Source organism: Pempheris klunzingeri, chromosome 18 (genome assembly GCF_042242105.1).
Source record: "Pempheris klunzingeri isolate RE-2024b chromosome 18, fPemKlu1.hap1, whole genome shotgun sequence".
Lineage (NCBI taxonomy): Eukaryota > Metazoa > Chordata > Actinopteri > Acropomatiformes > Pempheridae > Pempheris > Pempheris klunzingeri.
The window spans coordinates 22469567-22481220 of NC_092029.1; the positions used below are offsets into that span (position 1 = coordinate 22469567).

The window sequence follows — 11654 nt, forward strand, 5'->3', positions numbered from 1 at the left end:
ACAGATGAGGTTTGGTAGAGAGCTACAATGAGCGCTGTCCTCGGGGGGGGGGGCACAGACAGGGAGACAGACGAGGGAGTGTCCTGTGTAAAGAAGGGATCACTGAGCTACCTGCTGTGGCCACACACGCTCACAGATACTTCTCTAGATCGGATCTGTGTATTTCTCTCTTTTGTACATATTCAGGTAAAAATAGTATTTGAGGAAGACAAACTTTACAGTGTCCTGCAGTGGTGGACCTCCCCAGAGACTGTCAGCCCCCCCCCCCCCACACACACACACACACACACACACACACACACACACGCTACCCCTATGGCATTATGGGAAAAAGAGTTTTATTTTGCACCCCCACCCTCTTCCTGTCTCGTAATAAAACGTGCCCCCCAATAGTTCTGATTGTGAACGTCACCCGTGCACCAAAGGTTAATATGGTATCATCCAAGAGTTCAGTTTTGGGTTTTCTTGATATTATGGGACAAAAGGAGAGAAACCATCTTTGCTTAAAGACGTCTGCTTCTCTTTCAGAGCAAGGACTGTCCTCCAGGATGTGATGTCCTCAGCCGGGGGAGGGGGGTGGGGTGGGGCAGGGATTCGGCGTGTTACCAGCCTCCCACCACCACCCCAAACAATGTCCTCCGTCAGTATTAATGGGATTATTGTCATCACCGCCGTCTACCCTTCTGGGATTCCCGCTGCTGTACTGGCATGTCTGTTGGGTCATGTGGCTGTAGATGTTGAGGAGGGAGTCTGGACCCTCTACGCTGTGCTGGACTTGCCCAGTTCCTCCCTGATTGCTGAGGACACAAAGAGAGAGTTATTTTTGACCTGCACTCAGCTCCATCTGTGAAGGGCTGCTAGTCGGCCCCACGTGTCCAGAGCACATTACTGCACCAGCCACTGGGCTGAGACTGTGTGCCCCCCCCCTTGGAGTGGTGGAGACAGACTGGATGATGGTTCATCACTCTCAAGATTCAGGCTTATTACGACGCAGCCTCTGTTTCCATAGTTTTGGCCATGATTCCAAGGTAAATGCTGAGATCTGCAGCGGCACCTCTAAAAATAAATGTGCTGGGGAGGAAACACGAGCAGTCCGATGATCAGATATGTTTTAAATGTTAGGGTGAATGGTAGCAGTACAGACATCCCACAGAGTTTACAGACCAACACATGCTCTTCAGTGGAGGTAATCAGATTACAACAAACAACCTGCTACACACTGAACCCAGGGGGCCTCTGGGGCTGTTGAGGGTCTGGGGCCCTGGGCCAGGTCCCTACTCTGTAATCCAGGTGAGTTCCTCCCGATCATCGGCTGCATCACTGAGGGCAACGCTATTTTCAAAGGTGTGTTTTGTTACTTCATGTGAACAGCAGATCCACACGCACAGCGACTGAGGTGTCACAGGACACTGGTGGGACCAGCATGGGGGGCCACACCCCACTGCTGCAGTTTGACTCCTCATAATACAGACCCAGAGTATGTACAGTGTGTAATTCCACTTCCTGTCCTCAGCCCATGTCCACTGTGTGTGTGTGTGTGTGTGTGTGTGGATGGAGAACACAGTTTTAAAGAGATTTACCATCAATGAGCTCCTCTTTTAGCTTCGACAGCTCCTTCCTCATCTCATCCAGAATATCCTAAAAAACAAACACAACATGGTCACCTTTCATACAACAGAGAGGCCCCCCCCCAGCAGCTCTCATTCCCACCCTCAGCGCCCTACGTGGACTGTCCCACAACACGAAGAGGAGATGCTAACAGACAGCCCTTGTGTGGCTGGGTGTTAGGTGGAGGAAGTGCCGACTGGCAGAGGGAGATTCTGTGTGTTCCCCCCAAGGAGGCTAATCCATGTGTGGGCCGTCCCTGTGAGATTAGGGCCAGGCTGTGCCAGCAGCTCTGAGGTCTGAGCTACACTCTTTTGCCTCCACGTCCCACTGAATGAAGGTGGGTGTAGCAGTGGGCTTGTAGGGTGTCATGTGTCTCCCCCTCCCTCCCCGTTGTGGGGCCAGATAGCCTGTACTTATCTATGTGGCTCATTCACAGAGGGAGGAGGGAGGAGCTGACTGCTAACAGGACAGCCCGCTGCTCCCACCCACACTGCTCTACTGGTGACATGGCTGCCCCGCCGCTCTGAATAAAACCAGCCTGACCAATGAAGCCCCCCCTGTCAGAGTCAGAGACCAAACAAGACACACAGCATCCCACCATCATGTCTGTGTTTGGATATCAGACAAGTTTGACCTCGCTGTCTTGAAGAAGAATCACATGTCCATGATATTTAGTATCTACCCCCCATGTCTGTGCTTTGTGCAGCATATCAGCAGCAAACAAATCAGAAGTAGTGTTTCAGACTTTGTGATCAGTGAGAATCATCACTGAATGTGTTCTCTTACCTGTTTCAGTCTGTCATAGTCAACAGCTTCTGTTGGCACACCGTTGGCACTTAAGGATGCAGTGGGTGTCAGAGTGGATTTAGGTCTGTGAGGAGAGACAGAGGACCTCAGTTAAACTCAGCAGACAGAAAAGGAGCCTGGAGTGAGGTGGAAAATCCCAAATACCAACACAAAGACATGTAGACATTTAGGATTCAATAAGTTCCCCCAAACCACAGCGTCTGACTTCATACGAGCACCAGCAGTAGTGACGTCTGCCGCCGTCACACACCAGCAGGCTGAGCTACTCAGATTTTGGCAGCTTTGATTTACACTTTTCTGTTCACGTCAGCGGAAAGTCAAATGACTGTCTGCTGTAAAGCATCGTCACATCCCAGAAGGCTGTGTCCTCACTGCACTTGGTTTGCTGCTGTCTCATCTGATGGTAGAATCTGTTGAATGCATGTGTTGGTCCAGTTGAACAGTCTGCTGCCAAAACTAGAGTTAGAAACCAAACCCTGGTCATAGCATGCACACACACATTTGGAGTAATGCACTCACCTAGACATGCATGTAAACACACACACACACAGAAGTCTCAGCAGCAATCTGTGAAAGTTAATACTGACTGCACACATGTTCTCCTACAGGGCAGCAGTGTCTGTTCAAATGTTCCTCACAGAGACAGCCCACATTATCTGGAAACAGCTTAACAGCTGCTTTCAGTTCAAGTCCATCCATCAGTGAGACCTTTTCTTCTTCTCCCATGTCTGAAGACCAGCGAGGAGTCAGGAAGAAGAGCTGCTCCCTACCCGTATGTGATAATCACCAAGTAAAACTCAGAGCAGCCGATCACGTTCAGAACAGGTGAAACAAGAGGTGAAGGAAAAGGAAAAGAGCTGTGGGTCATTTAGTGGCTCTGGGTTGGAAATACGGAATATTGAACATGGAGGTCAAGTTTGTGGTGCTTGAGTTATGATTGTCAGAGTGCTTCTGGTGTTGAGATAATATGGAGCATGTGGAGCAGAACAAAAGAAACAGAGGGGTCAAAAGGGGGGGATCAGAAACTCAGTTCTGTACATGTTGTCTCTGCACTGTCTCCACACTGTCTCCAGCACTGTCTCTACACTGTCTCCAGCACTGTCTCTACACTGTCTCCAGCACTGTCTCTACACTGTCTCTACACTGTCTCCAACACTGTCTCCAACACTGTCTCCACACTGTCTCTACACTGTCTCCAACACTGTCTCTACACTGTCTCTACACTGTCTCTACACTGTCTCCAACACTGTCTCCACACTGTCTCCACACTGTCTCTACACTGTCTCCAACACTGTCTCCACACTGTCTCCAACACTGTCTCCACACTGTCTCTACACTGTCTCCACACTGTCTCCAACACTGTCTCTACACTGTCTCCAACACTGTCTCCACACTGTCTCTACACTGTCTCTGCACTGTCTCTACACTGTCCCCAACACTGTCTCTACACTGTCTCCAACACTGTCTCTACACTGTCTCTACACTGTCTCCAACACTGTCTCTGCACTGTCTCCAACACTGTCTCTGCACTGTCTCTACACTGTCTCTACACTGTCTCTACGCTATCTCCAACACTGTCTCTACACTGTCCCCAACACTGTCTCTACACTGTCTCCAACACTGTCTCTACACTGTCTCTACACTGTCTCTTGCACTGTCTCCAACACTGTCTCCTACACTGTCTCTACACTGTCTCTACGCTATCTCCAACACTGTCTCTACACTGTCTCCAACACTATCTCTACACTGTCTCTACACTGTCTCTACACTGTCTCCAACAGTCTCTACACTGTCTTCCACACTGTCTCTACACTGTCTCTACGTTATCTCCAACACTGTCTCTACACTGTCTCCAACACTGTCTCTGCACTGTCTCTACGCTATCTCCAACACTGTCTCTACACTGTCTCCAACACTGTCTCTGCACTGTCTCCAACACTGTCTCTGCACTGTCTCCAACACTGTCTCTACACTGTCTCTACACTGTCTCCAACACTGTCTCTACACTGTCTCTACACTGTCTCCAACACTGTCTCCAACACTGTCTCTACACTGTCTCCAACACTGTCTCTGCACTGTCTCTACACTGTCTCCAACACTGTCTCTACACTGTCTCTACACTGTCTCCAACACTGTCTCTACACTGTCTCTACACTGTCTCCAACACTGTCTCTGCACTGTCTCTACACTGTCTCCAACACTGTCTCTGTACTGTCTACACTGTCTCTACACTGTCTCCAACACTGTCCGAACGGGGAATTACTGCGTTCATGGATTTGTTCAGGCTGATGTGCACGTCAAAGACACTTTAACAGCAGTTTGGCACAGAGCCACTGCAGAGACCACTGCTCACTGCCACACGCTGGATGGATGCCAGGGACCTTTTTTAACCAAATGACACACCAGCATCATTAGCTACAATCACATGACAAAGTGTAACACTGATGTCTATTTAGATTTTAGTACGGAGTCCAGATCATGTGGTCTAACAGGTCTGTTTCACCTGTTCTCTCAGGGTCACGTATTAAAGTCACTTTTAATAAGCTGCAATCAACACACACACACACACACACACACACACACACACACACACTCAGGCCTTATCTGTGAGAGCCTGCTGCATCTGTTCTGGCTCACAGTGATAACAAGTCCCGTGAGCGCTGGGCGGACACTCATCTTCATGTCTGTGTGGATGATAGGGGGGCTGTGACGCATGGAACGCATACACAGGGATTCCCATGTTTCAAAGAAAGAAGAGAGGACCTTTGCAGGCAGCGAGCAGCAGCATGCAAAAGCAACGAGTAGACAGACAGGTTGAGAGAACACCACGGGACACATCAGACATACCAATAAGAGGGGAGCAGAGCTGGCCCTGCAGGTTGGTAAACTTGGATAAGAACACCATGACAACACAGGATTCATTCCAAAGGGTTCACTCAAGCATTTGAAAATAACCCCTCCCCAAAACATCCACAACCATCACAGCAAACCCTGATGAAGAGAAGGAAGGCATTGTTTCTAGGAGAGGCTTCTCAAAGGCTCCAAGGCTTTTCTCTCTACCTGCTGGAGGGGTCTGCTCCAATGGGATTTCTCCACGGAGACTCTCGTCTGTGTGAGCAGCAGAGACACTGACTTTACAAATGACAGCTCTGGACCTCTCTGTGAACAGTCCCCGCCTGGTCACCTCACACTAAGGACCTTTCATGGTCTTAACTTCTCACCACAGCTGGATCTGGACGTCAAATTGTTATTAGAAACTATCTGGTAACACACAGAAGTGGCTTGATGAGGCCCTGATTGGACTTCCTGTGCTACCTATAACTGTGTGAGCAGCTTCCAGGTGTCCATGTCTGTGTAGGATCAGCGCTACAGACCATGCCTTTAAAGGAACCTAACGACCATGTGTCTCGCTGGGCTAGTGGTACATTTGTGTCCTCTGGAGATGGAAAATCACATAGATGTTAACAGCTGGGAGTCACCCAAAGCTAGCAGTGTAACTGGGGAAACCACAGTGTAGAATGTCTGTACGAAGCACGTGTGGTTGTGACGCATTAGCCAACCAAAATGGCTGACAGCATCCAGAAGACCTGTGGCCTTGATACCTGCTTAGCTTCGCCTGTTCTTCTTCACTGGCACACAGACACCTCAGCTTTAAGTACATCCAACGTGCACATGAAGGCGACGTAAGCTTTAGTGATGTTAGCCAGCGGTGCGCCATGCTAAAGCTAGCTGATGCTAATGCTTTAATATTCCCCCATGGTGTCTTTAACTGGGAAAATGGAGTTTAGTAGCATCGCTGCTAGCCATTTTAGCATATAAAATGTACTTTCAGTCCAACAGAAGACAATAACTGAGGCAGCACCTCCAACAGAGGCGGGGCCATACTGTACCTTCCGATCACGGGAGATTTGCTACCGTTCATGGTGTTGGTTCTCTCCCATGGCTTCCTGGGCATGTCTGCAGGAACAAAGCAAGAATACAGCAGATATGTGAAACCCAAACTCCTCTTACCACACAGAGGCATGAAGTTCAGGTGTGTAGGTTCTCCTGTGATGATCATAAAAAACTAGTCATCCTCCAGCTGTGGAGCCTGAGGGGATGTGTCACTGGATGAACACTAGCTCTGATCCTGCTCCTCTGTGTGAGGAACATGCTCATTAATGTGCTGAGGCTTCAGACTGTGGCGCTGGCCCCCGCTGACACTCACCTGGTGTGCTACAGGCAGACATTTTAGGGGTTGTGTTGATGTCGCCCTCATCCTGTTGGACAGACAGACAAGGTTCAAAGGTGAAAGACGGTCCCACTCTGAGGGTCCCAGAGGACCTGCTGCAGAAGCTCAGGGAGAGTTTGGTGTCACTGCTTTAATTAAAGACAGACATTTTGAAGACAGCACAAACTGAATAAACTACAAACTAAATCAGACTAAAGACCGACCTGAAGTTATTCCACATCAGCTGTGTTTAAACTTGAAACTTGAACTTGAAACGTGTGAGCTCTAAATGTCCCTCATACATAAATAATAAAAGGTGAAATAATGTCCGCCCATCTATCTATACATATATTTCAAAAACCAGAAGATGTGCAATGAATAAGTTTAGCAGTTTAATCCTTAAGATTCAGTCAACACTTCCTGTGGATATTTCACCAGAAGCCTCTGAGCCGCTCAGAGGCTTCTGGTGAACAATCTGTGAGTGAGAGTTCAGCTTCACTGATGTTAGCGTAAAGCTGATTACAAAAACAGCAAAGTGGAAGCGAACAGAACTAATTAGCAAATGAAAACAGCATGTCTGTTAGACGAGAGAAGCCCAGAGCAACAGAGTGGTGACGGAGGCTGAGGCAAATTGAAAAGGGAGCCGATCAGAAACGGTGGGATGTGATACAATACAGTGACGAGTGAAGGCCAATATTAGCCTGCTTCTAATAAAGGCCTGGCTCTAGAGAAGACTGGAATGTGTTCACACCATCTCCTGGATGAAGCACTGAATCATTCATTTCAGACAGGAACGTGGTGAATGTAGGGCAGACACACACACACACACTGAGGACACCCTGTGTGTATCACACCCTGTGTGTACTGTGTGATGCAGCGCTGCACGGTCACTACTGACCTTCTGGACCTAAATCAGAATGCAGACATGATGGACACGAAGACAGCGCGGCTCTGCAGATACTTACTGATCTCTGGTCAGGTTCAGGTGATGAGCCCTTCTCTGCAATTCTTCTTCTGTAAGGCACAAAGCCAGGCACACTTTAATGCTCAGTAACAGCAAGCAGCCTTTTTCAACATGAGCACATTCAGGCACAGCTCCTGGGAGTCGAGCCTGTCATTCAGATCCACCCCAACGGATCCTTCAGAGCACAGAGTTAACGGAGGATTCTCCCTCTATTAGCAGGCTGACAGTATTGTCACTGAGTGCCCAAAGAAAAGGTGAGGGGGGCAGGAGTAACATGACAGCTCCCTCCCCTTCCCAACAACAGTGTAGACTTTTTCTGTTCCTGACATTCATGGAATGCAGCAGTGGGCTGATATGGACTGCAAACACAAGCTAACAGCGACATGTGATGTGACTCTACCTCCTGGCCAACAGGGCACTCATCTCCTCCATAAGCCCTCCTCCTCCAGCCAGGGGCCCGTTGCCTCTGGCTTCAGATTTGGCCCCCGCGGCCCCTCCAGCCCCTAACATGGCTGCTGCTAGAGCTGCCCCAGCATCGTCACTCTGAGGGGACACGAGAACAAGGCTTGTGAGACACAAACGTACAGAGCAGTCAGAGGGAGGATTAGAGAACAACACCAGCAGTGAAACTGATATGAGAACAGCGGCCGTCTGCACTGAAACGTGTTTCTGTCCAGTTTGTGATTGGTTAATCTGCATGATGTGTTTCAACAGGGGGGGCTGTTGGCATTTCACATGAACCCCTCCTGACTCTGGGATGAGAAGTGACAGATGGTGAATGTGTGAATGTGATCATGCGTGAACGTGGAATGAGTGTGTGTGTGTGTGTGTGTGTGTCACAGTGACAGTGGCTCTGTGAGTGTATCCACAGTGTTTCTATACAGTCACTCTTTTCCTGATTAACAGAGGATTATTAGAGAAGATTTCAGGTGAGCGGGAAACCAGAAAGTGTGTGTGTGAGCAACCATTAGGACACTCACACACACACACTGTGTTCCTTAATGTCCTCCAGCCTGTGTGGCTCAGATATGATGATCTGTGACACACACACACACACACACACACACGGGCTGTCAAGCCTTCTACTGATCAAATAACCAACTGAGCGCTCACCCTTGGCACTTTGCGCAGCTTGGCTCCGGCGAGGGCGGCGGCCAGACCTGAGAGGGGGCGGTCCTCCGCAGGAGAGAACAGTCCAGCAGGAAGGGGGGGCGCCGGGGGAGGGGGTGGTGCTCCGGGAGGAGGGGGTGGACCTGGTGGAGGAGGGGGGGTCCCGCCTGGAGTCAGTGTAGGAGGGAGCGGGGGAGGTGGGGGCGGGGGAGGGTGGCCGGCCGGTGTGGTGGGGGTGGCGGCGGCTGGGGTGGCGGGCACGGAGGTCACAGTGGAGCCAGGTGGCAGTGGTGGAGGTGGGGGAGGGGTAAGGGTGGTCAAACCCGGGGTCTGCACCACTTCTGTTGAGAGGAGGGGAGAGAGGGTGGGGGTGGGCCAAGACACAGGGATGGGAAATTAAGTTTAGACTGTGAAACCTTTACAGAGCAAAAATGTGCTGATTCAGGTTCAGTTTGGACTGACGGAGCATTTTCATCGTCCGTCTGAAATCTGATGCAGGGTCTGCCTGCTCGCTGCTCATCTCTGATGACAGAAACCTTTCTAGATTGAACCAGGCTTAGTCCAGGACTAAACTAGCCCACTAACTCTATGCTCTATCTTCAGCACAGATCCACTTCACATTTGGAAAATAATGCACTTCTTTGTCTTCCTGTGTCCATCCAGTCGCGCCTATAGCTCTGTTGTTGTATTGGACAAACCTGCCAAAGCCTTATGGCGCGTTTCCACTAGTACCTACTCAGCTCTACTCGGCTCGACTCGGCTCGACTCGACTCGACTCGACTCAACTCGGTTTGGTTGCGTTTCCATTACAGTAGCGTACCACCTCAAAGTGGGTGGGGTCGTCATAGCAAGGCGGGCCGAAACTCCAGTGGCGTAATTTGTATGCGGCACAAACAAACACAACTAAGGACATGGAGCGTTTGGTTTGTGTGTATCTGTTTACCTTGTTCACAGAAATAATAAAAACGCCCGGTCTGTTTCCAGGGTTTTAAAAATGGCGGGTCTGATTCTTGTGAACGAGTCACTCTCATGACTCATCCAGTGACGTCAGTCCGTGGCCAATCAGTGACCTGCAGTCTGGTGACGTCGCATTGTCAGCTCGCTTGGAACTCCGGCCGAGGAGGTACTAAAATAGTACCTGGTACCTGGTACTAGCGCTGGTGGAAACGCAACCAAACCGTGTCGAGTCGAGTCAAGTCGAGCTGAGTAGGTACTAGTGGAAACGCGCCATTACTGTGTAGATAAAGCTTCAGCCTGAGTACGGCTCTGTCACGTTCCATCATCACCACCGTCACTGAATGTAGTGCAGCACTGGTGCATGCCATGAACACACGTTAGGAATGACAGCATGCAGCATCACATCACAAAAACCTGATTCATCACCATGCAGCTGTAGTGAGCAGGCAGGACATCGTGAGAAAGAGCCCAGTTAGACACGTCCATTCCACTACAGGAACTCACAATCATTAGGGGATGAACACTCACTGTGGAAGCTACACATTCCAATAAGTGCAGCAGGGATGGTGAGCATCGATGAAACATACATTTTGGTGCAATGACACACACACAGACACACACACGCAATGACACACTCAGAATAACACGTACAGTTAACAGAGGAAGTGAGTCGTACTTAGGCCAAAAGCAGTTGGCAGAGACAGATGATTACATCGTAATCTACAACTACAAACTAGATGTTTCCTCCACATCTGATGATCACAGGATAGTAATCCCACCGCTCATCACAGACCTCGGCCCATGATCGGCGTACTCTAGTGGAATGTGACCACGTTAAAGCGGCACATTGATGATCTCAGGTCAAAGGTCACAGGAACACCAGCCGCCTGTGGCCAATGGTGTGTTTCCACAGAAGTGCTGCTCGTCTGATCCTTTGGTTTAAAACAGTGAAAGTCCGAAGCAGGAACAGCAGGACTCATCTTTATCACGTAAAACATTCCTGAAATCATTTTGAAATGTTTGCTGATGTGATCATTGCAATAAATAAGCAGCAGGAGAGTCTGCAGGGACAGTCTGACACCCCCCACCTTAAAAAGGCCAAATCCACGTCTGTTTACATTACTATCGTGGAGACAGACAGTGATCTGTGAGACAGACAGACAGAGGGAGAGGGAGAGAGAGAGAGAGAGAGACAGACAGACAGAAAGAGGGAGAGAGAGAGAGAGCGAGAGAGACAGACAGAGAGAGACAGACAGACAGAGGGAGAGATAGAGAGAGACACACAGACAGAGAGACAGACAGACAGACCTGTCAAGTACATCAAGTACTTGGGCACACATGCAGTTTGAGACTGACAAAGTAATGACCACTGCACCAGGAGGTACCCACAGTCACCCTGAGTCACCACAGAGTCACCCTGAGTCACCATAGAGTCACCCTGAGTCACCATAGTCACCCTGAGTCACCATAGAGTCACCCTGAGTCACCATAGTCACCCTGAGTCACCATAGTCACCCTGAGTCACCATAGAGTCACCCTGAGTCACCATAGTCACCCTGAGTCACCATAGAGTCACCCTGAGTCACCATAGTCACCCTGAGTCACCATAGTCACCCTGAGTCACCATAGAGTCACCCTGAGTCACCATAGTCACCCTGAGTCACCATAGAGTCACCCTGAGTCACCATAGTCACCCTGAGTCACCATAGAGTCACCCTGAGTCACCATAGAGTCACCCTGAGTCACCATAGAGTCACCATAGAGTCACCATAGAGTCACCCTGAGTCACCCTGAGTCACCATAGAGTCACCCTGAGTCACCCTGAGTCACCATAGAGTCACCCTAAGTCACACTGAGTCACCCTGAGTCACCATAGAGTCACCATAGAGTCACCCTGAGTCACCATAGAGTCACCCTGAGTCACCCTGAGTCACCATAGAGTCACCCTGAGTCACCACTGAGTCACTCTGAGTCACCACAGAGTCACCCTGAGTCACC

The 11654-nt window shown here is 49.8% G+C and overlaps 1 protein-coding gene across 4 annotated transcripts in view; it reads right to left on the reverse strand.

Annotated features, from left to right (window-relative positions):
* Nucleotides 1–305: 305 nt before the first annotated feature.
* The window catches only part of enah (ENAH actin regulator), a 97157-nt gene continuing 85808 nt past the window's right edge, over nt 306–11654 (reverse strand). For all 4 annotated transcript variants that reach the window (XM_070849152.1, XM_070849155.1, XM_070849153.1 and 1 more), the window contains 8 exons: nt 8703–9040; nt 7990–8132; nt 7591–7639; nt 6623–6674; nt 6306–6372; nt 2395–2479; nt 1581–1638; nt 306–797 (listed from right to left, as the gene is read on the reverse strand). In XM_070849152.1, coding sequence (XP_070705253.1) covers nt 760–797; nt 1581–1638; nt 2395–2479; nt 6306–6372; nt 6623–6674; nt 7591–7639; nt 7990–8132; nt 8703–9040 — 830 coding nt within the window. In that variant the 3' untranslated portion in view covers nt 306–759. The remainder of the gene's footprint in view (nt 798–1580; nt 1639–2394; nt 2480–6305; nt 6373–6622; nt 6675–7590; nt 7640–7989; nt 8133–8702; nt 9041–11654) is intronic.